This window comes from Sinohyriopsis cumingii, chromosome 7 (genome assembly GCF_028554795.1).
Source record: "Sinohyriopsis cumingii isolate HCF-2022 chromosome 7, ASM2855479v2, whole genome shotgun sequence".
NCBI classification, from domain to species: Eukaryota; Metazoa; Mollusca; class Bivalvia; order Unionida; family Unionidae; genus Sinohyriopsis; species Sinohyriopsis cumingii.
In genome coordinates this window covers 59,561,526-59,587,583 of record NC_142967.1, presented here as the reverse complement: position 1 = coordinate 59,587,583, position 26,058 = coordinate 59,561,526, and the positions used below count along the sequence as shown (strand labels likewise).

The 26,058-nt window shown below is 35.4% G+C and overlaps 1 protein-coding gene across 2 annotated transcripts in view; it reads right to left on the bottom strand.

Annotated features, from left to right (window-relative positions):
* The window catches only part of LOC149795344 (uncharacterized), a 188,925-nt gene that overhangs the window by 48,824 nt on the left and 114,043 nt on the right, over nt 1-26,058 (bottom strand). For both annotated transcript variants that reach the window (XM_089965113.1, XM_089965115.1), the window contains 3 exons: nt 23,509-23,598; nt 9,354-9,477; nt 1,220-1,354 (listed from right to left, as the gene is read on the bottom strand). In XM_089965113.1, coding sequence (XP_089821239.1) covers nt 1,220-1,354; nt 9,354-9,477; nt 23,509-23,598 — 349 coding nt within the window. The remainder of the gene's footprint in view (nt 1-1,219; nt 1,355-9,353; nt 9,478-23,508; nt 23,599-26,058) is intronic.

Sequence of the window (26,058 nt, the reverse complement as noted above, 5' to 3'; positions counted from 1 at the left end):
ATATTCTAAATTGTCACAGTCACTATCATAAAGAATGGGTTCTACACAAATCTGAGGTCAGGAAAATTGATAAAAGATAGAGAACAAAGTTCCATTTATATATAATGGGAACAGAATTATCCTTACTGCTCGTGCAGGGGCCCCGAGTGGCCAAGTGGTCTAAAGCGCTCTCCATTACGGATCACTGCCATCTCACCTCTGTCTGCGTGCGTTCAAGTCTCGGATTCAGCCAATGTGGGTATGTGAGAAAGCTTACCAGTAGCTTCTTGTGGGTTGGTGGTTCTCTCCGGGGGTTTTCCCGGGTTCTTCCTCCACCATTAATAATGGCCACCATGTATAGCCTATCATGTGCTGAAAAATGGCGTTAAACCCTACAACAACAACAACAACAACAACTGCTCTTGCAAATTTGGTCCTAAGGTGGCGCTCACCAGATAATATGTACTTTTGAGAGGGTGACGTATGTAAGGTGAAGTAGTTCGCATTTAAAACATGCACAGTGGAGAGAATGTTTGCATACCTCTATGCTACATTAATGTAATGTGGATGATATTTCTTTTGGATATTGCACTTTTGGAAATTTTACATGATTTAAGCACACTGCTAACTAAAATGACTGCTCCCTTGTGTTAAAAAATCAGTCTGAATTAGTCTAAAGTACACTATACATAGCAGCTATTAAAATAGGGAAAATGAATTTTGCCAGACTAGACAATACCAGCTTCTGAAAGTGCAATGAATGAAATACCAAATATGTAAAATGTAAAAAAAGTTATCGGCTCTTTTTTATACAATTTACCTCTGAAGTTCAGGAAGTGAAAATGACCAAGTAGAGCTAGCACTTTTTTGAAAGGTGCACATTTGAAGTAAGGCCAAGCTGTATACTCTATAACCCATAGTACACCCATCAATCATACACCAAAATAAAGGGAATTAAAGGTTCTTTGCATTAGACCTAAGATATACAAGGTCTTTTTTAAATAGCCATTATAACCAGTGAGGAAAGCCGGGGACATTCTTTTTCTTTAAAATCCTAACCCTATGCAAAATGCGAAACTGTATAGCGCCACCTAAGTATGAGAGCGGGCCAGGCTAGGCTTTTATCCTACACTGTCCACTGACTTTTAACAGAAGAGCATGAATAAAGAAGATATTTATTATAAGTCAAGAATGGATACTCCAGCAGAACTGCTTCATGAAAGTATAGTGTAATCATTACTTTCAGACGTCCAATGAGAGCTGCTAGCCCATCTGTCTGTGCTTCCAGGGCAGCCTTAGTTTCCTCTGCCAACTTCTGCCTTAGATCACTCAGGGCTCTCTGCCTTTCTTCCTCATACCGCTTTTCCTCTGCTGCCTAAAAGAACATATTTTTGTCTTGTTGGTGAAATAAAATATAAAACAAAACTTAAATAAAGAACAAATGCTAAGAGATGCTGCCATGATTTTATCTAAAGGGGAAAATTTCCCACATTCCACCAAAATATGGGGGAAGTAGAACAATAAAGAGGGGGCAGAAGGAAATGGCCATAGTTCAATATTTACCTAACAAGTCAATATCCACATATATTTCTTCCCACTTCATTCTGTTAGAACCTTACTGAATCGAAATCTTTCAAGGATGTTGCCTCTACTTGTATAAGCTTTAATCTGTTGATTTTTTCTGAGCTTAATATGTTCCTTAACTGTGTATGAATTATGTTCTGTGCTGAGAACCCCCTTTCACAGTCTGCTGTCTGAAGGGGCATATACACAGCTAGCTTAGTCAGCTGAAACAAGTTTGGAAACTCTTCTTTTTAGTTGTTATGTTCAATTTTTCACTGCTCAAAAATATTGTCTTTTGGATGCTTCAGATATAAAATAAAATTTTTCACTAACATAAGCTCTGCCAAAGTTTCACTTTCTTCAATCAGTAATTTACTAAGCTAGATTTACTATCTGTTCCATAATGCTATATTAGGATTTTAAGTCCATCAATGCCACAGTCACAGCTGCTTGTTCAGACATGGTATTTTGAACAAATACAGTCAAACCTGTCTACAGCAGCCAGCCATGGGAAAAGACAAAAGTGGCCTTTGGGAACAGGTGACCTCTGAAGGCAGGTACAGTGCTCAAACTTAGTTCATGACAAATTTATATGCTATGAACTGAATAACATTAGCATTATTATTAGTAGTAGTATCGTTATTACTTTTTCACGTGTATTATTATTATTAGCAGTAGAAGTATGCTACAAAGACACATGTATCTATATATTCAGCAAAAATCAGGAAAAGTAGTAGTATGCTACAAAGACACATGTATCTATCTATTCAGCAAATATCAGGAAAACTACAACTGTGTATATACACTCATTTATCTCACTTTCTCTCTCTCTCTCTCTCTCTCTCTCTCACATACATACACACACACACAAACAAACATTTCAATCTAATTATCAGCATAAATGGCTCCTAAATAAAATTACTAATTGGCAGCTTACCTGTAATTATGAAACACATGACTGACTTTGTTTGAGGCATGAAAACATTTGCTCACACTTTAAAAAACTGATGGATTAAGTTGTTGCTTAAACTCACTGAGATCAAAAGACAGTCAGCTACTGTTTGCAACCTTTGATAATAAGGGAATGAAAAGAAGCCTCCTGGGGCTATTGTTAGTAGCACCTAAAATGCTAATCCTAGTTTCATTTGACCCTATTCACCCTATTTTTTATATTTGGACTTTTATATTGGGGTGTAGTTTGAAAGCCAATTGCCTGTGAAAAAGTTGAAATTTCCTGCCACAAAGTCTGATTCATCAAACAGAGAGAACATGTTAATGCAGCAGTCGCTTGAGACAACAAAACCATCAGTGACACATGTCTATTCTTGATGAATCTGACTTTTTCTAAGTCGTTGCAACTCTGACAGGTTTCTGATTGTTGTTCTGTGAATAAATATGTTGAGAATTGTGTCCTTTCATTCTTTTACAAACAGTAACATTCATTTAATATTTTCTAATTTTTGTACAACTGCATTAGAAAAGGGTTTATTGTTGATACCACGTGATTACATGGACATGTCGGTTGTGAGATTTGTGTAGTCATGCAACTAGCAATGCAAATTGCAAATAGCAAGTCAAATTTCACCAATGCTGTAGTTTTGTTTTGTCTGTAAGGCTATGAAAGACAAAATGATTATAATACTTGCAATTTCTCAGAAAATAAATCATTTTCTTATTGATTTCATGCAGGTATGACTTGATGTAACATCAGTGAAGTTTTCTAGTCCTGCTAGTAAGTGGCTACCCTACACTGTTAATGCAGGGGGTGACGAATTCCAAATGTTCGATAGTCAATTGACTCTGACCCTACATCACAATATAACTGTCCAAAAAATGGGTGGGAAAGGTCAGAGGAGACTTAGACTACTAAACTGTAAGGGATATCACTAGTGCAGTGTACCGCCTGTAAGGTTTACAACTACCTTTCTTTCAAAGCTGACAAGTTGACACCTTTGAGTTTAAATTTATTATGAAGTACAATCGAATATGAAAAGTTTAAACATTGATTCATGTAATATACCTTCATATATCCCATGCCATGCTCATCAAACAAAAGAAGCTTAATTTACATGCTGATATGCTCCAGTAACTGTGGAAGACAGGTGACCACAGATTACATGACATTTGTAGCAGAAATTTGCCAGGGGAAATTAGAATGACCATTGTGACTAGGTGACAGCTGAATCCAGGTGGCTGTTAGGACAGGTTCGACTGTATCTTTACATCCTAATTTCAGTTTTTAATTTTTATATATTCAATTTATCTTAACCCTTATAGGGCTATATAGTTTTGTAGCACAAGATCCTGTAGGGCTAAACTGTTTGAAAAAAGAAATAAAAATTGCACTGGACTTTTAAATTGTCTGTATTTTTAATTCAGCTTGTTATTCTGCCTTTTAGATATTTAATATCAAAGTAATGCTGAAATGGGTGATGGTGGTAAAAGCATGCCATCTGTTTTTGTCCATCCAGCATGTAAATCAGACTTAGGTTTTCTAGTTAGCCCATAGTATAAATGTGCATTTGTGAAACTTCCTTGATGCAAGGTTCAAACTACAAGAGAATGCTTGTTCCAGAGCCAAATATGCCAACAAATTTAGTTTAATAACCATTCATGTCAAGCTGAAGAACCCAGATCTGTGAACAGTTAAAAAAAAAGACATGTCATGACAACAGCTATGATACCATTATCTGCATGACTTATGTCGCAATAAGCACTTTAAGGGGGAACAGCTGAATCAAAATTGTATAATGCTCAGAGTACATTTTTATATGTGTGACTTTAAACTAATTTGTGAGAGTTCTCATACATCACTGGTGTCCAAGTGTGTAAACTGTTACAAATTTTGCATGAGTCACTTGTGTGCCCAGACATCATCTTTGCAAATGCTGTCTACTTTCAAATCAAGACACTGAATATTACACTTCCTATCACTAGCTGACCAAAAACTTAATATTCACTTCAAAAATAGTACCAGTATCAAACACATATACACTGACAGTACCCAAGTTTCATATGCATGTACATAGATAGTACCTGAGTATCATATACATGTAAACAGATAGTACCCGAGTATAATATATATGTACATAGATAGTACCCAAGTATCATATACATGTACATAGATAGTATCTGAGTATCATATACATGTACATAGATAGTACCTGAGTATCATATACATGTACATATATAGTACCAGTATCAAATATATATACACTGTCAGTACCCAAGTTTCATGTACATGTGCGTAGAGAGTACCTTAGTATCATTTACATGTACACAGATAGTACCAGTATCAAATACATATACACTGACAGTACCCAAGTATCAAATACATATACATTGACAGTACTCAAGTATCAAATACATATACATTGACAGTACACGAGTATCATAAACATGTACACAGATAGTACCAGTATCAAATACATATACACTGACAGTACACGAGTATCATATACATGTACATAGATAGTACATGTACCAGTATCAAATACATATACACTGACAGTACCTGAGTATCATATACATGTACATATATAGTACCAGTATCAAATACATATACACTGACAGTACCCGAGTATCATATACATGTACACAGATAGTACCTGAGTATGATATATGCATTTTTTTAAACTGTACAAGTATCGGATATATTTATTCAAATAGTAAAAGTAACATACATTTACCTGAACCAATATAAATGCTAGTAAAACATTTCTCCCCTTTGATGCCAGGCTGTGAATATTCTTGATAACAAGCAATGATTAAATTTTATTTATGCCTTGGTTATGTCTTGCCTGGAAGGTGATCTTGAGATTTTGTGCAGTTAAAAGGAGTTTAATACACTACCTCCCCCACCATGAATGGTTGTGTAAACACAATTTGAACTGCTTCTGTACTGATTCCTTTCACAAAATATAATTGTTAAATTAAACCTAAAGAATGCCAAGAAGAGTATTTCTGCTCTGCATATACAGTGGCTGATTTTCATGAAATACTGCCCGCTCTCTTTAAAACATAGATTGAACAAATATTAAAATACACAAGCAAAACAGTTCAAATATATTTTCAGAATCTGACAACATAATTAGCATGATTTTTTTCCTCATTTATGCACAGAACAGTCTACTACAAATTAACTGAGCAGTGTACCAGTCTCATAGTGGGGAATCATTGGATATTGGCTCTAAAAGAGTGTCCAATTTAGTGCACAAAATAGTTTTATGTTTTTTAAACATTAAAATGGATGTCTTCTGAGACAAAACACATTTTTACCTTTGAAAAGACAGGTATCCTCTTAATGCAAAAGATTATTGAGATGCCATTACATATACATTATAGAATAATACTTATAAAGTTTATAATTTTTTTACAAAAGATAATGCAACCATTAGAGTTTTGCCAAAGAATGGAGCAAAATGGTATGTTTGAGTGAGTGGCAAAAGGTAAATGGAAATAGACTAATAAGGAAAAATGAATGGAGGGGAACAGAAAAAAACTGGCTGAATATGCCAGGTGGCTGTGGAAATGTAATTACTATTTAAAGGTGGTTGGGGTACATAAGTGTCCTTTCTATGAAATGTGGTGACCATTATTGGGGTAAACTGTACAAGTGCCAATCCATGCAATGAAAATCAGCATTTGGGGGAAAAGTTGTGTCTTTTGTCCAAATAAGACAGGTATCCTTGACACAAAAAAACAATTATATTTTTTGAGATTCAAGGAAAAGTATCTTATGGCATATGTCATTTATACAAGGACAGGACCCACTCAAATATAACCAGACAAGAATGACTTGTCAACTAGTACTTCATTAGCAAAGATACTAGGGTCCAGTATACTCTAGAAAAGGTGCAGTGGTATCCATGAATTTGTGTACATGCTTGCTGGCACATGCTAATTTGTTATGTATATTTGATTTAATTTATATTTGATTAAATTTAGTTGTCTGTTTGTAAGTTTTAATTTTTTTAATTTTATTTCTTAACACGTTAAAGTAATGTAATTTTGTTTACTGGAATTTGATATTTTCCAGAAATTAGTTTGACCTAACTGTTTTGGTAATGTAAACACCTAAAAATAGAACTTTGTATCTAAAAGCTGACCTAGTTCCTGGCCTTGATTGAGAATCAAGCAAATAACTTTTTTTTCAATATTCATTCTTAATGTGGGATCGATATTAGTAAGATTGAGGCTGTACTGGAGTATGTGACCATAGACATGTAAATAGCTTCTAGACAGTGATCACATGATCCTCATATGGGTATCTATTTTGTGTCTTACTTAGACTGTATAATCATTTTCTTGAAATGAACCAGCCAGTTGGGTATTTTACCTTTGACACTAAAAGGTGTTATTTTTCTGTTGCGACCAGTTAGAGTTAAATTTGGATTTTTCTTCAAATTATTTGGATTCTAAGAGATTAATTCTTTTCCCTAGGAATATTAAGTGCTCATACAAAATTCTAGGACAAAGACATTTATTGAAATTTTGTTCAGAATTCAAACACCAGATTATTTCCTGTGGTTCAACAAAGAACTGTTGACACTTCATTGCTATACAGGCTTCAGTATACATGATTGCCTTCCATTTTGGATTTTCGTCGGGACTCAAACTTAAATTCATTAGAACATTTTATTAATAGGACTTCTAATTTTAAATTCATGGATTATTCTTGGATTATTTTTGGATTTGATTCTTACAACTGTAAGTTCGTTTTTCCATTTTTACCTTGTTTTTTCTAGGGAAATAATTTATTTGTTAAATTTTACAAAGTTTATTGTCTTCACTCTTTTCTTGTTGTGTTTATTAAGAACCTAAATGTAACAAATTTTCTAACCATGCATGACAAATTCACACCAATACGTAGTGCACAAGTAGACTGGACACTCATGGATTTGTGCACAAGCCAGCTGGAAATATGATTTTTTTTCTAACCAAGCAAGCACATGACACATGCACATCAATACTTGCATATTTGCCATATTCTTAGATAGCGTTGGGGTTTTCTTTTGAGATTCAAAATGTGTGTTTTGAGGTTCCAAGTGGGGAAGCAGTTTGCATGACGATAAAAATCTATGTCATCCACTTAAGAATAAGCCATCTTTTCATATAACCATACATAAAATGATTCCAAATTCAAATCTTGAATAAAAGAAAATAACATGTCTGTTTACTTTAAAGCATAAAATACACTTAGCATTTCAAACACTCGCATAATCCCAACCACACCCACATTAAACAAAAACATATATAAAGTTTCTGTCTTTAGAATCCTTAATGTACATGTCGTTAGTTCATCTTTACACTCAGTAGAGACTGGATAGTACTGTTGATCAAACTTCTCTGCTGGATTCTCTGAGAAAATCCTGATCAGAACTTGATGACCATAATGTTACCATTGTGAGAACTATATCTGATACAGTTTGACAATGAGATAAGCCTGTCTCTAGAGAAAATGAATTTACACAACTTTTGGGACTGACCATTTAACTGGGGGAAAGAGTGGCAGGAGATATAATATTTTCAAGTTTAATGGGGCTTTACATTCAATACAGCAATAACATGTCTCTGTCCAGTTCAGGTGTTGGGGGCCCTGAGTGGTCAAGTGGTCTAAAGTGCCCACCGTTACAGATCATTGCCATCTCACCTGTCTGCGTGGGTTCATAAGTTTCAGGCTCGGCTAATGTGGGTATGTGAGAAAGCTTGCCATTAGCTTCTCAATTGGGTTGGTGGTTCTTTCTGGGGTTTTCCCTGGTTCTTCCTCCACCATTTATACTGGCTGCCATGTATAGCCTATCTTGTGCTGAAAAATGGCCTTAAACCCTATAATAACAATCAGTTTGGGTATTAACAATTTTGCCAACACAAATCAACTGTGCAAACACAAATATGTGTTTATTATTGTCTTTCAATCAATCTGTCTCATGGCTAAAATGATCCTGAAAACTGTGGGTCAGTTAATATTAAGTATTTTAATGAGATTAAGATAACAAACAATAATAAAGATAACTGATCTGAATTTCAATTCAGCATGTCAAATAAGATATATATATATATATATACTGTGCTGCTCTTTTGATGGACATCATACACTCCATAATGGTTTATGTTGATATAGTCTTTGAGTATGTGCAAAGAATTAAATGCTACATGATGCTGAATCATCAAAGTAAAACGCCATCAAGCTTTGTGATTTATGTATGGAGTAAAATACAGCTTCAAAGAAATATCACTGCTTATCACAAACTTGACAATAATCTTTAATACAGACAGCTTAAACATTCCAATTCAAGGCAATAATGTGTTTGTTATTCAACATGCATCTAGCATCTTTTTGATTTAGCTGTAAGTTAACATGAATTGGGTTGTTCCATTTTGTGAACTTTACCTATGCAACTCAGCACAATGGGCTGCCCCACATTGGTATTCAAAGGACTTAACACATCACCCTAGCTATTCATACCATATTTATTAATACATGAAATGGTGTTTGTTTATAGTTCTTTGCATTTTAATTGCCTCTTTGAAAATTTCCTGCAAAAGAATAGTTTTACATGAGCTCTAAGCAGGACTATTTACTGTCTATACATGATACATGTTATGGGCATATACCAAAGTGTTTGCATGTTTTTTGTGTGTGAAGATTACTGAAACTAGTTTTTTAAAACAGGTTTGGGAGGAAAAAATAATTTTTTGAGTGACACATCATGTTATGGAATGTTTCTATTGAGTGAGTAGACTATGCCCTCATAAAGATTACGGTAAAGGGAAAAATGAACAAGCCGTTCTTGTTGAGCTATACAAACCAGCTTATTCTGAAGGTCTTTGATTTCTTTATCTGTCATAGCTTTTTTTTCTAGCTCTGCATGCTCTTTCTTCTGCTGCAATTCAGCTAGCTGTCTGCGTCGCTCACTCAGTTTGTGCTCCAAACTAAACAAAATATAAACACATGTAGCATTCTGCATACATAAACAAAAGTCTCAAAGGGTCTGACACACTGCTCTTCAAAAAATATTTCAAGGAGTTTAAAATAAGACAATTTCTTCTGTTTAACTGCTAAGTGTTGAGAGCAAAATTCTCTGATGTTCTTAATCAAGAAGACTTTCAAATTAGCCTTACTGGCTGTATGACTGGCATTGTATTATTTTAGGGCAAACCAGACATTTTGTCAAAACCCAATCTAGACATGACTATCCATTCAGAAGAATTTTTGATATGATTTTCAATATGTTCATTATGGCAGCCATATTTGAGATCAGATGGACACCATTTTCATTTCAGGAGAACTAGATATTGTAATTAGTTTTCTGGTCAGAACCAGATGTTGATATGACTTTCCATTCAGCAGAAGTAGCCATAAAAAGATTGCTTCTGGCAGTGACCATATTAGATCCAGATTGGAACCATTTTCATTTAAGACCTACCAGTAGAACTGAGTGCCATAAAAACATTACCACAGTATTTCTGAACATACCATGATAAATACCATGGTTAATGCAAATATATATGAATGATTCAGTGTTCTGGGGAAGGGGCCTGATACGTTTTATGTTCAATTTCCAACTGTCAATAGCTGGAAAAAATGTTTTGATTTATAGCAAAATAACACCATATTATATCCACAGCTTTTAAAAAAATTACCCCCCCCCAATAAATTACCAACACCTTATAATAGATGAATTTGCTATGTGTATTCTGATTGTTGTATAAGCTGTAATCTAAAGCTGTAACTAAAGTGGGATGATTAAGCTTAAAATATAGCTGATACTGTGAAAGACATTGAGTTGACATTAGAGATCCTACTGTTGATACTGAAGCCTACAATTTTCTAGCTACACTGTTAATATACTAGGCAGGGAAACTTTATACACCACCTTTGTTCCAAACAATCCTACCAAAATTGCCTTAACCTTAACCTTGTGGTCTAAAACTGGATATATAAAGTTCTGATGAATGCTGGTGCTGTTAATGCAATACTGTGGCAGCTGGTGCTGAAGGAATTATTAAAAAATATGCAAAACATAAACAAGAAAATATGGACAGTGCAGATGTACATGTAGATCAGGTTTCAGTGGACTTGAAAACACTCTACCCTTAGGACAACTCATGCTAAGTGGTACTTTATCTGGACAAATGACATTAAGTAGCACATTTAAGTCAGATGTAATTTAAATGGGCTTTAAGAAGGTGGAAATTATCTGCTTGATGTTTATTTTGTAATTTTTTTTATATGCTTGTGTGTGGATTGCAAGACTGTAGAGAGCACATTGCTTGGCATGAACCAACTTAAGAATTGATGGGATTTGGTACTAATTGCTGTGTCAAGGGGAGATCACTCTAACTGCCACCTAGGTGGGCAGATAATGTTTAGCTTTCTGTCCTGGGAGGGCCAGATTTGTAAGGTAGTAGTAGTTCTTCTAAGCTGTAATAATTCGGTAATGTATTTGAAGAAGAAACCATTAAAATTGGAACCCATGGAATTTAATGATTCATAGCAGCTGTTGTGGTGGCTAAAGTGGATGTCAGAACAACCATTTTCATTGAGGAATAAGTAGACATCTTAAGAAGACTTCTAGCAAAAAAGTCCATGCTGATAAGACTTTCCTTTCTGGAGGAATAGTGATAACAAGATTCTAAAGATGGCTGGCAAGTGGCTGTATTGAACATCAGATCAGCACTGTTTTCATTTAGGAAGAACTAGACAACAATAAGTTAATTAGCAATAACAATATTTTCCAAACAGCCACTGTGTGGGCCATACTGGATGTCCATAGCTGCCAACCTTCCAGGCTCGCAATTAGTGAAAACAGGGATAAAAATGAGTGAATCTGGACATCAGTTAGTGAAAAATACCATGACAATAACTCCATCCACTCTGACCATCAATACTACACTATATCAAGATCGCAATATAAAACTAAAACACTACATACATGCAGAAATATATCTGCATTTCTATTTATTATGGTATTTATAAACTTCACTTGTTCTTGTGGTTATTTATCAAGACATGATACTGTGGCAGACTTGAACTTCCTCAACTGCTTGATTGTAAATTTGTTTTCTAAACAGTTCAGACTTCTTGCCTGCTGGTTGATCTTGGGGACTAAAATTGCTGAGAAATTTACTGCAGCTAAGGAGCCCTGAAGTCTGTCTTATTTTTCCTCACTAGAGAAAATACTCTCTCGCTGTCACTGTTGCTGTGAGGAATGCACAGGAACTGCAGCACTTTTGGTTCTTCCACAGGAAAATTTGGAAGCGATCATCGAGTCCGGGAGCATTTGTCAGAACAAATGTTTATCATGGTCTCCAGCTGATAAAGGTAGATTGTGCTCAACAAGAAAACTCACAAATAATACTTCAGCGTTGGTATCTTGCAGGTCTTCCGCTGATGGCTTAAAATATTCCAGAGCTGAAATCTGTGAATTCTTTAATTTTCTTAAAGTTCTATGTGTTTTTTGCAACCAATGTGCTTCCTCACATCGTCTCTGCCACTATGCCCAATACTAAAATTTGTGACACACTGTGTGCAAAAAGCATGATGTATATCAATGTTTAATGTCAGAATGCATGGCCAATTTTTGACATATTCCAAATTAAACTTCACTTTTTGAGCAATACATTTCTTTTTGCTTCGTGGTGAAGACATTTTCAAGCTCTTACACGTGATGGCGAAAGGTAACTCAAATCAGTGTTGGTGACGCATGCACAGAGCACAATTCCAGTTAGGCCCCAGTTTCTCTCAAAAGCTTTTGTAAAACTACTCTTATACATATAGATTAAAACGGGCTAAAATGCCACTGTACCAATCGGCTGTAGTTCTACTAATATCGCTACCAGCAGTACCGGACCGTTTCAGCAACTTGTAATATCACGACTAACACTTAACAGGAAATCAGTTATTTTATTAAAGACTTAAAATAATTGAGAATTGGAGAATTCGTGAATTTTTGGCTTGCGGCGTGAATCAGTGAATTGCTGAAAAAGTGAAATTCATGCCAAATTCATGAGGGTTGGCAGCTATGGATGTCCATTAATCAGCATCATTATCAATTAGGACCAACTAGACACCATAAGAAAGTCATCTGGTGAAAACCCATCATTGATATGACTTTCCATTTAGGAGGAGCAGTGTAAAGATTTTAAAGATGGCCATTGTGGACACCATACTCTACACAATTTTTGTTGAAGAACTTAATAAAGATGTCCTCCAGTGAAAAATCCTGCTGCTTTGATTTTCTGTTCAGAATAGTAACAATAACAAGAGTTTCAAGATGGCCACTGAGGTAGCTATGTTGGCTATCAGATCAGCACTATTTGAACTTAGCACCGATTAAAATATCATAAGAAGTATTTAGTGTTTTTAGTGAAAATCCCATGTTAATATGACCATCCATTCAGGAAAAGTAGTGATAACAGGATTTTCAAAATGGATGTAGTGATGGCAATACTAAATGTTTGAATTGCAAAATTTTCACTGAGAACCAACAAGACCTTATGATGAACCTGTGTGTAAATTTACGATAATCCTCCAAGTAGTTTGAAATTGGAGTAGCGATAACAAACTTATGCTAACAGATGGAGGTACACTGGACATCACATGACCGTCAATAGACAGATGATAGATGATGGAAAGCAGGACATCCATTAAGCTTTTCTGATCTCTGAGTGTCTTCTCTAGAAATGATGTCTGGTTGCTCTGTTAAAATCATAATTTATAAAAGTCAATTTCAAAACCTACCAGATGTCATGGATTTTTGTAAATAAAATACTTATCACACAGTTAAGTTCAGAATAGTAATGTTGATGAAAGTGATCATTTCAGATTCTTTTTGTGACTGGGGACTATGTCAAACCATTTATCAATCCGTGTAATTACATTATTAAAGTTTGTGTTTGGGGACTATGTCAAACCGTTTATCAATACGTGTAATTACATTATCAAAGTTTGTGTTTGGGGACTATATCAAACCGTTTATCAATCCGTGCAATTACATTATGAAAGCTTGCTTAAAAGATAGTTAAAAAAACATGTCCCTTCTTCAAATCTGAAATACCAAATTTATAACCAAATCACTAAAGGTATCATGACTTGATGAGCACAGTGCTGTTATTGATAACAGGCATCCCTGTGGTCAAGTCAAGGCAAAGTCTTTGTAACAGAAGAAAGGAACTGATCCTAGTTTATTTGGTCTGGTATCAAAACATGCATCATACAAATCACAAAACTGATTAATACAGTTCAGTTCAAAATAACACAAGATGCACATGAACTGAAAGTACAGTATACAGTATATATTTTTCAATGCTTCATCATTTGACACAAATATTATCTAGTGAAATTCATTTCAAGCCTCAAGACCACTATGTATGCCAAGTGTGGGTTTTACTTTAAAGCAACAATAGAGATATTGGACATTACTTGGGTACTTTACAAGATTTTTAAAAACATACAAAGTAGCATGATCCCTTAATATTTTGTATGCAAACATGTGTCTTTTAAAAGGTTTAAAGCGATGGCTGTCACTTACTATCACAACATGTGATTTAATGAATAGTGAAGCATGGAATACTCAATTTTTATTGATTTTTATTTAATATGACAAGACTGTATCTGAAAAATACAATGTGTGCAAAAACATACAGTGCACAAAAAAAATACTTTTAAAATTAATTTATGGTGTCCCAACAAATACGGTGTCCCAACATATATGGTGAATATGGTATATCTGAAAATAAGCACAGTTCCCACCTTTTGAAGAAAAGAACAAACACACTAGGCAATGGTCCCTAGTCTTATCAGAGAAATATAGTACTTGATTAACATTTACTAACATCAGATTTACATAGAAATTTTATTTTTTAGGATAAAAGATCAGCACTTAAAGAAACATTCAAAAAATGAAACAAGGATGAAATCTGCATAACTTTTTGATGGCTAAAATTACAAAAAGAATTAATGTCACTGAATCTTAAAAATTTTCATATGAAAATATATACATAATACAGACAAACCATTTAATATGAGATTAGTTAATGAAATCCTGCTAAGTGCAAATTAAATTTTTAAAAAAATCATTGTAATGTTCCATTATCCTTTTTGTATTTTCCTTGGTCAGTGTAAATCACTTAGCAGGACAAAAATTTCTAGTTCACTGGACATCTAAAGTGTATGCTAACATGGTTATGTAGGCTCATTAACTCATCTGAAATTAAATATTACTTGTTGCTCTAAAACTTAAGACTGATATAGTTTAAGAAAAGGCTATTCAATCCAGACTGCTGATTAATGCTCTGCACCTTAAATGTCATCAGAAATCTTCCAGATGAAAATTATTGATTGCTGTGGATTTTATAATGGTGGCTAGGTACTAAAATGAAAAGAGTGCATAATGGGTGTAACTATAACAATTAACAGGGTAGAACAAATCACAATTTTTTTTCAAGATGTGCAGCTTTCATTGTAACATCGCAGCATTTGACATTCATTTCAGTTCATACAGAATCACATCTTTAGGTTGACCTCATTAAAAAATGTCCACATATTTTAACACTGACTTTGCCATTTGTATTTCTTGGAGCATGTATATAATGATCTTCCTAGGAACATGGATTTACGAGGATCAAAATAAAGTGAATAATCACCACTTAAAGATATGTGTAATTGAATTCTAATAAATTATACCCACTACTGGAATAGTACTGAATACCTAAGTGGCTTCAAGCACTTGACCAAGGTAGAATAATAGGAACTGTATTTGTAGATTTCAGGAAAGCTTTTGACATGGTGGATCATGAAATCCTTTTGAAGAAACTGAAAATCTACCAGTGTGATGAAAGAACAATTAGATGGTTTACTTCATACTTAAATGAGAGAACACAACATGTTTACATAAATAATGTTCTGTCTGAACCTGAAACAATTAGATATGGAGTACCACAAGGCTCAATTCTAGGTCCACTACTATTCATTTTATTTATTAATGACCTACCACTTTTACTAAGAGACTCAATATCATCTACAGATCTCTATGCAGATGACACAACATTGTCAGACATCCAAAACACAAAGCATGAGGTTGAAATTTCTTTACAGAATGCACTAAACAAACTGGAAAACTGGTGCACATGTAATGGCATGGTGGTAAATACTGGTAAAACTAAAATATTACTTATCTCAACACGGCAAAGAAGGACAAATCTTGATAGTGATGAACTATGTCTGACATGGAAGGATACAAATCTGCAAATAGTCTGTCATGACAGGCTACTTGGTGTTCTGGTAGATAATAACCTATCATGGACTGAACATATCAAACATACCAGTAAAAAAGTCAATTCAAGTTTATGGCTTCTCAGTAGGATAAGACATTTTCTCCCTGAAAGGCACAGGAAACTATTTTATAACAGTTACATACAACCCTATTTGGACTACTGTAGTACAGTATGGGGTAATTCAAATAATAAAAACATAGCAAAGCTGGCACATCTTCAAAAAAGAGCATTTGGGCTAATATCAATCCAGAAAGAAAGCAAGGAAAGTTTAGCTGGTAGGTTAAAAATATTACCTATTAAAGATCAAATCTGTTTGAGAAAAGCCAAATTAATGTACAGGATATCTCAGAATAGTGCTCCTGAATATTTACAATCACTATTCCAGTATAGGCTACCTGGTAATACTCCCCACCTGCGATCAATGTCTACCAAACAGTATAAAATTCCCAAACCAAATAAGGAGTTATTTAAAAAAAGTTTCCAATACTCTGGAACTCTGCTCTGGAATAGTATTCCAGCTGAGATTAGAAATGCCCACTCTATTTCCTTCTTCCAAACCCAATATATCCAGTGGCTTCAGAGATGCAGCTTAAATAAATGAATTCCTTTGTATGAGGGCCTCAAGGTAGATTAGTTTTTAGCTAATTGTGTTACCCTCTTTAAATAAGGTCATTATTATTATTATTATTATTATTACATGTCGACCTGATTGACTTGTACTATAATCCAGTTTTACAAAAAAAGACTGAGTGTCTACTGTGAATATGAGACCCAGGTGAAAGCTTTCTCTATAGCACTTGCCTTTTCTAATCACTGGCATCTCACGTCTCTCCATTGGTTCAAGTGTTGGGCTTGGCCAATGTGGGTATGTGAAAAAGTATGCAAGTAGCTTCTTGTGGATCAGTGGTTCTGTCCAGGATTTTCCTTGGTTATTCTTCAACTAGTTATTTTGGCTGCCAATTTGTATTGCCTGTCATGCACTGAAAAATGGCATTAAACTCAAAACAACAACAACAATATACCATGGATATCATCAAAATAATTGTCCTCTGACTCATTCCTGCAAAATGAATCAAGTATCTGATAGACCTGCTTACAAGTCTACATTTTTTAAACTAAACTTTCAGTTCATGCAGTATCACAGGGGACAACGACCCTGTTCCATTTTTGGTAAATATTTGTTTTTCCTGTTCACTACCCAACTGTTAAGTATAGGTTAGGTTTGCAAGAGTAAGAAGCATGGATCATACAAAATGCACATGAATCATATGAATCATGAAAAAGCTCACTTGTCTACCTTGCTGACAGGAAAATTAGTTTAAGTTGGCAGTAGATGTAAATCTTTGGTCAACTGTGGACAGTGTAGTGTGTCACTAAGGGTCAATGGGACTATAACCATTGTGTGGAAGAATGAATTTCAAGAGGAGATTCAATGTTTATGCTGCATTCAGCCATAGTTGGAGCAGCAAGGCGAGATCTAGATATGTATCCACATAATCATGTGTGTTACTAAAATTAACTGTTCACCAAGCCTGGCCGATATTCATAGCACAGATGCATGCAATTATAGGACAGCATTAACTCCAGAACAGTTGACCTACAAACATTGCTTCCTTTGTCGGCATGGCTGTCAAATATCCTTGTTTTGTCAATACGTCAGCAGCAGGGGAAGGGTGATACACAGCTCACAAATAACTGTATTCATCCATGTTGTTAGTCTATGTTGACTGTTCAATTCATTCTTGAAACCAGTAGAACATGGCCACTTTGCTAGCATTACCCATAGTGTATAGAGAACAGAGTTGTGTGTACTGCATCTATTTCATACAGAGAAATCATATTCTCACTAATATCAACAGAACAGTGGTAAGAAACCAAAAGTGTGCAATTAGGTAAAGTCGCCATTTATCCTCTAGCCAGCTAACTCAGCAAGGCTCTGAAGTCACCTGCAATGCAATGCAAGGCTAGTGATAACTTTTATGATTCCTTTGTTGACAGTTAAGTCTATGAAAAACTGTGTTTATAACCATTCAGTGACATGCATGTGATAATCAATTGAAGGCCAAGCATGTAGAAGAAGTGGGTGGTCTAGGTATGGAAGGACCACCCATGACCATGGTTGCTGGAAAAAATTTGGGTAGGCCAGAATCTTTCTGGGCATATCTATTGCTAGAATGAGTAGATCAGTGACCCAGGACTGTTAGACAAGAGTATGGTGAGGTTTAAGTGACAATGACTGCAGACATGTGTCCCATCGGATTAGTTCTAAATTGGTGAAGCCATCAAGGCAATGGCCACAGTATGGTGAGCTGCTTGGTTAAGGACCCAAGTGATCCTGGCTGTTGCGTCCCAGGCATGGCTATTTTTGGATTGTTCAGTGAACCAGAAGATTGCCAATGAGGTCAAATCTAACATAGAGGATGTTGCCACAATGTTCCAAACCAGTTTAGACATGGCATGGAACATGTTATCAACTTTGTAGTACAGTGGAGCCAACATGTGGACAGATGCAAAATTGCTGACAAGAGCTGGAAGGTCCATATTGAAGGCGTTGGAATACGTCTGATACCAGTGACAGCGCTGGAACCTGGCTTTCCAAGAAGAATGGCTAAGAGTTGCCTGAGTGGCCAATCCACCCCAAAGCCAGTTGTTAATAACTTTAATCTTGCCAATTGGTCAAAGGAGCCAGAAAGACGGTGTCTCTTCTTCCTACCCAAAGTCAACAAATGCCTTGACTTTGAAATTCAGGGTAGTGGTAGGGGGTGGGGGGCATTAAAAATGGCCAACAACTGACTGATTTCCTTGATGGCGGCTTGAAAGCTGATCTGATCTGAATAAGATGGGTTAGCCAGCATCTCATTACACTCATGGCACGCTGGGTCTTCATCTGGGTCGGCTTGTAGCTATGCATAAGTCGTACTGGGTAGCATCAATGACTCAGGCCAGTCATATTTGGCAAATGTCACAAGCGCTTCCTTGAGGGTAGGGAGTGAGTAATCAAAAGTCCAACACAGCCACCACTGCCAGCTTGTGTGAACTTTGTGTGGCTGGCCTGGGTGCTGGTGGTATATAAGACAGTCCAGCAATCAATGGTACCAGCCATTCTGAAGGCCTGACTGAACGGACAGATTTCTCATTGAAATCTCTAGTATAGAAGTGATAAGGTTCTGATGGCATATCTAGATTAATGAATCAATCACTAAGATCCCCATATATACTATCTGGCTGGACCATTTCAATGAAAAGGTCCCCAAGCTGGGGCAGCTGGACTGCTGAAGTCGGCTGGTGAAGTTGGGATGGCTGGTAACAGTACAGCAGTATTAAGAGCTGGATTCAACGGATCCAAGTTGGGATGGCCGGTAACAGTACAGCAGTATTAAGAGCTGGATTCAACGGATCCAACATGAACCCCATGTGCCATGACTTACAGGTCCGAAGGCCATACTCAGATATGTGGGGGGACATTACTCCCATTGGGCTGCCTAAACTTGGGGAATACTCCGCAATGAGTCAGTATTGCCAACAATGGACCGTAGGCTGTCTTCCTTGATTAATTCCATCTTTCCTTACCTTCAATGCTGAGTGTACTGTTGCTTTGAATGTGCATTTCATGCATTTAGTAAATATTTCTCATCAAACAACACAAGAACAGAAAACAAAGCATACATTAGCAAATTAGTATGTGTCTAACTAATATCATAGATTGGCAAATCTGTTTGCGACTAACTAGCTAATAGCACTGATTGGCAAGAACTTACGCACAATGCTTGCTTAATAATTAAACCAAATTTCTATCAAAACAGCATAAAAACAAATAAACTATAAATAAATATCAAGCAGCACTTTAGAATTTTCACTAATAAGAGTTCTGTGATGGACTGAGTATCAGTGATAGTGTGGTAGGGTGGAGGTCTTAAAAGACAAAGTCCCAAAAGGTGACAGAATCACTCAAAATTGACAGAAATTGTAAAATAATGCATACAACATGCAGTAGATGGATAAATCTGCAAAATAAATCCAAAAGGAGCATTGAATGGGCCTATAGGAACACAAAAACAACAGGATTGTTGGAGGATGAACTGTACGACATATGCTCTGTACAGCAGTGAAGCTAAAAACTAGTGACACCTGGCAGTGCCAAGGGAAGGTAATGGGCAAGAGGTATTGCCCTTTGCCTATTAAAATAGACAACAACAAAAAAACAATTTTCACCTTTTAATAATAACAATAATAATAATAATAATAATAAAGACCTTTTTAGAGAAGGTAACTCAATTAGTTACAGAAATAATCTACCCTGAGGCCTTGACCGCTCCAGTGGACTAGTGGTTACACCATTCGCCTTGGAAGTGGGAGGTCGTGGGTTTGAACCCCGGCCAAATAATATCAAAGACTTACAAAAATGGTACTAACAGCTGCCTCGCTAGGCACTCGGCATTAAGAGGTTAGTGTTAGGACTGGTCGGCCTCGTGTCAGGATAATGTGACTGGGTGGGACATCATGCTACATGTCTGCAGCATGATGCCCCAGTGCTAGACATCACTATAAACTGCCACACTGCAGACATCATAGCAGTATGACTGAAAATTGTTAAAGCTATGTTAAAAATCCTAATCACACACGCACACCTTGAGGCCTTCTATCTGTTATGTACAATATATACAGTATATACAACATGATGTGAAGAATCTGGCTTGACACTAAATAATTAAGTAATTTTAAAATTCAAAGTATCAAGCCTGGAACACATGCACAGGCATCTGTGAAAACATAAACATACATAAAAAATAAAATATCATCCTGCACTGAAAAATTCAACTATGAAAATGATGCAAAATTACAGAAAAGCAGGTGGTATTTTTTGTACTAAAGAACTGTTCAATTTTCTAAAGATTTCATCCATTTAAGACATTGATTATGAAAAGAAGAAATGCTAGGAGCCTGCCTTATGTCACCTAGAATGTTGTTCCATACCAGTGGACCAGTATATTGAAAACTTTTTTTTAAACAATTCCTTTTTTGGCCTTGGTATAATGTAATTTTTACTTCTTATGGACCTTAAATTTGGAGTGCCATCAGCATCTCTTTAGTGAAAGATATTGCTTAGATAGACAGGAATGTCTTTTCTGGATATTTTATACATCAATTTGGCCTTTCTTAGAAATATTCTTTCACATATTGTTAAAACTTTTATATTATTCATTGCATCCTGAAAACTGTCTATATTTTGATCTAGAATTAAATGACAAGCCCTCTTTTGGAGTCTTAAAAGTGCTGTTATGTTTGAATTAGAGGTATTACCCCAAATTACATTACAGTAGTCCAGATATGGCTGAATATAACTTTTATAAAAGATGACCCTATACTGAAGATGAATGTATGTTTTGATTTTCCTCAGTAACCAAACATAAGAATTAACCTTTTGTGAAACATGTTTAATATGAATAGACCAAGTAAGATTGTTATTTACGAATACACCAAGAATTTTTCTTGAGAGGTCATATTAAGACTCACATTGTCAAATAGAACCTGAAGATTATTGCCATCTAGCTTGCTCGTTTTTGTTGTGTTGTAACTAGTAGCGCTTTAATTTTTTCTGTATTTATTATCATACTGTTTTCCTTGCACCATACTTGAAGTCTGTTGAGAGCATCTTGTAAGTTATTTTCAAGTACTGTTTTAGTTTTACCCATCTCAGACATTGTAGTATCATCTGCATGGAGGTCAGTGGAAGAAATTGAAGTTCCAATCTTAAGAGGTAAATCATTGATAAATAGAATGAATAACACAGGTCCAAGGACAGAGCCCTGTGGTACTCCACAATTAATATTTTTACTTTAAAAAAAGTTGACCATTTAGAGATACCTTTTGCACTCTATCGGTTAAGTAAGAAGTAAACCAGTTTCAGGAGTTTTCACTGCATTGATAGATTTTTAGTTTTTCAAGAAAAATTTCATGGTCTACATGATCTAAAGCTTTACGAAAATCAACCATAATAGTGCCTACCATTTCTTCTTGATCTAATGCTTTCAGCCATTTATCAATCAAAGATACAAGTGCAGTTTCACAGGAGTGATTCTGGCAAAAGTCAGACTGATTATCATGAATAAGTTCATCAGTGTTTAAGTAGTTGAGAAAAGATACGGCCAGATTCACAAGGTAGCAGGCTAATATTCCTAAATTAATGTGATTGGGGAACGTATTCGAAGGAGAAACAGTAAACATTAAAACTTATGGCATGCAGGTGAAGTATAGCTTAGATCAATGGCTTTATACTGATTTGTTTGGAAGCATTTTTTTCATTATCATGCCACAAATTAGAATAAATTCTGAAATATGTTGTGTAATGCAATATTACTTGACAGTCTAAATACTTCTGTAAATAAAGCTGTCTAAATATATGGCTCCAAACATAGGTAACTGCTTGTGGATGTTGATTTGAGATGAAATATGTCACTTTGAAAAACATAAATCTATTTTATAAATTCTACTAAATGCTGTGATTTGTCTGATGAAGAATAAAATCTTTATTTTGATACAAAGAAAATAACTTGATGCAAGAAACATATCATTTATTATAATTTATATACAGATATTGCATTGCAACTGCAAAGAAATCACAAGGGAGGCAACTAAATTATGACCGAAGATAGCTGGATAGGAAAGATGATTACTCATTAACAATCCAATCAACTCTTCGACAGATCATTGCAGCTTTTATAGTGTTGTTTTTGGGGGTTAACACCATTTCTCAGCACAAGATAGGCTATATATGATGGCCAGTATAACTCTGTGTGTGTGTGTGATTTAGATTTTTAACGTAGCTTTAACAATGTTTCAGTCATATCGCTACGATGTCTGCAGTGTGACAGTTTATAGTGATGTCTAGCACAGGGGCATCATGCCGCAGACATGTAGTATGATGTCCTACCTAGTTACATTATCCTGACACCAGGCCAACTAGTCCTGACACTAACCTCTTAATGCTAAGCGCCAAGCGAGGCTGCTGTTAATACCATTTTTGTAAGTCTTTGGTATGACTCAGCTAGGGTTCGAACCCGTGACCTCCCACATCCAAGGCGGATGCTTTAACCACTAGGCCATTGGAGTGGTCGCCAGTATAACTGGTGGAGGAAGAAGACAACAAAAACCCTGATAAGAACCACAACCCATGAAAAGCAACTGGAAGCTTTCTCACATACACACATTGACCAAGTCAGATACTTGAACCCACACAAGCAGACAAGGTGAGATGGCACTGATCAGTAAAGGTGAGCGTTTTAGAACAGTTGGCCACTTTGGGGGGAGCTTTATGAATTTTATTTCAACAGACCACCCTGTTTCAGCATGTATTCAATGAGATGTGTTACGCTGTATGTCAGTTTGAATGTTACTGAAATAATTCATGTGTGAATGGAATTGAGTACTTTTAGCTATATATGAAGATGTTGACTTCAAAATTCACTGAGCTACATACATGGATATCACTCATGATGTTGTGCAGAGCAAACTATGAATTGTTATTATATCTGGGTTAGAATATATATGTAATTTGTTATTACTATAATTAATTAATTAAGGACTTTTAGCACTCACTAATTATTCTACATCTAGGAATAGTTTTGAAAAAGTCATGAAATTAATGTTAACAAAAATTTCCCGCAAACTGTTACTTGTAATGTGTACCTGAGCTCCTGTTTCATTTTGCTTCTCTGCAATTCATTGTTCAGTTTCTCCAAGTTTCTCTTATGTTCCAACAGTATTTTATCCCTGGCTCTGAAAATACAGGTATACATTACACATTAGTAATCACATAATCTCAAGTTGACAGACAATTATCACAGTAGTCGGATAAGCATGCAATGAATTCAATTACATATCTAAAACAAAGCGAATAGGATATAATCAAAACAATAGATTGGACAGGAGAAGTGACATGTATATAATAATAACAATCTTTTTAATGTGTGTCTCAGCTTGAATAAGAAAAAATATCAAAGGGAAGGCAATAAAGGGGGTGCAGTTCACTAAACAAAAGTGAATCGACCTACTTAAATGATGAATTAAATTAATTTTAACCCCTGTTTTGGTGTTTATATGTTCTGGTCTGTTCCTATCCAATTTGGTAGTTCTGTCCAATAAAACAGCATAGCTGGAAAAAACCTCGTCAATTCTATGGTCAGAAAATCTATTGGTGCAGACTATAATTATACTTCTTCCTGGCAGACTTGAATAATTGGTTTCTTGGTTTATTGAATCTAGTAGTTACTCAATCCAAATGCATGACTGAAACACATAGATGCATTTTCAGATTTTGTTTGTTACACATATCCAGATATCACAAAATATAGCTTGAATAAGTTGTAATAGATAGGTTTAGTCAGAACAATACACATGTTAGAAAAAATTTATGCAGGTTTACCCAAGGCTTCTCCCTGAAACTGACACAAGCTTCTGACAAATAAATCCATTTTTACAGACTGTCTTTTTATTAGATCACTTTCAGGAAAACATAAATGATGATATTTGCAGGTTTAAAGTCAGTTATGGTCAAAATTGATAAACTCATACAGCTGTGGCAAAAATGAAGTACTTTTGCTGCTGATGTTGCTGTTGATTAGTTGGTTGATTTGGTTTGTTTTGGTTTTCTAGGTTAAATGCCATTTTTCAGCACATGATAGGCTATACATGGAGGTCGGTATGCTTGGCGGAGGAAGAACCCTTAAAGACCACCAACCCACATCCCAAGTTTGTTGATCCAAGAATAAAACTCACATTGAGAGAGATGAAATGTGTGAGTGATCTGTAAAGGTGAGCACTTTAGACCACTCTGGAGCCTCTGCTGATTTTTTGGTTTAGGTCTCTTCAATTAGAGATGAGACCTCAAGTTGTTGGTATATCATTTTGAGTTTAACACCATTTTCAGCTCAAGAAAATCTATATATGGCAACCAGTTATACTGTTGAAGAAAACTCCAAGTACTTTTCTAACACCAAAGACCACCTGGGTAGAACCACTGACCATCTGCAAGTAACAGGAAACATTCTCATGTATGAGTGGGATTTGAACATGTGTGACACAAAGGAAATGATCACAAGACAAGTATCTTAACACCACTCTGCCATGGAGGCCCCTAATAAGTCTTGAGTACAAGTCTTCTATGAAAGACTAGAAGTGGGATATGGAACCTGTGAGACCTGGATTCAAAGGCTATGCCATCAGTGATGCTGCTGCTACTGTTGACAATAGACAGTTCACTGCAATGACATTGAGTTTATGAGTACACTGGGGAGAAAAAAATTATTCCTAGATTTTCATCCAATTTTTAATCTAATTTATGATGTAGCAATGTTTGACATGATACATTTTTTAAAATTTTTATATTAGTCATGCAGCCAGGCATAAAAATAAGACATACCAGTCACTGAGATCATAATTTTCTTATAAGAGATTATATAGAGTAAACGTTGGCAGAAATAATGCAACATCACTTCCAGAGGCACTACTATTTGATTTTTCTGATAAATCATCTAATACCCATTCCATAAACATTTATTGAACTAAGAACATCAAAAAATCACAGCAAATGACCCTATAATTAAAAGCGATACAAGATTTAATTATAATTCAGATCAAAAGAAGCATGCCAAAGAACAAAGAAAATTCAGCAAAACAGTGTGTACTGAAATAAGCACACATACATATTCATAAGGAATGACACTTTAGTAAAGATTATAATTCATGATTTCTGTATGATAATGAAAATCCCTATCATAAAATCTATATTCATTGGCATTAAATTAGTAGGTATTAAGGGAATGAACCATGACATCTACAAATAATAAGCAACAAAGAAATGCAACTTTTTCTAGTAACATGTTTCTTTGAGAATACATACCTAGTCATAATACCTTAGGAGAACTACTACTACCTCACAAATCCAGCCCTCTCCCAGATAACACTTTTAGCTAAAAAGATTAAGCTACAAGTTAATCTACCCACCTAGGTGGCAGTTAGGCAGAGTGATCTCCACTTGGTATAGGGATTGGTGTCAAATCCCATGAATATCTCAATTACTGAAGCATAAGGAATGCTCTATGTGGATGTGACTGGGGGGAGGCTGGGAATGTGTATATGTATTATGATTGGGTAAGTACACTTGAAGAAACATATTTTACTACAAAAAATTGGTTTCTTCTGTAAATAAATTACCCAATCATAAAATACCTTAGGGGA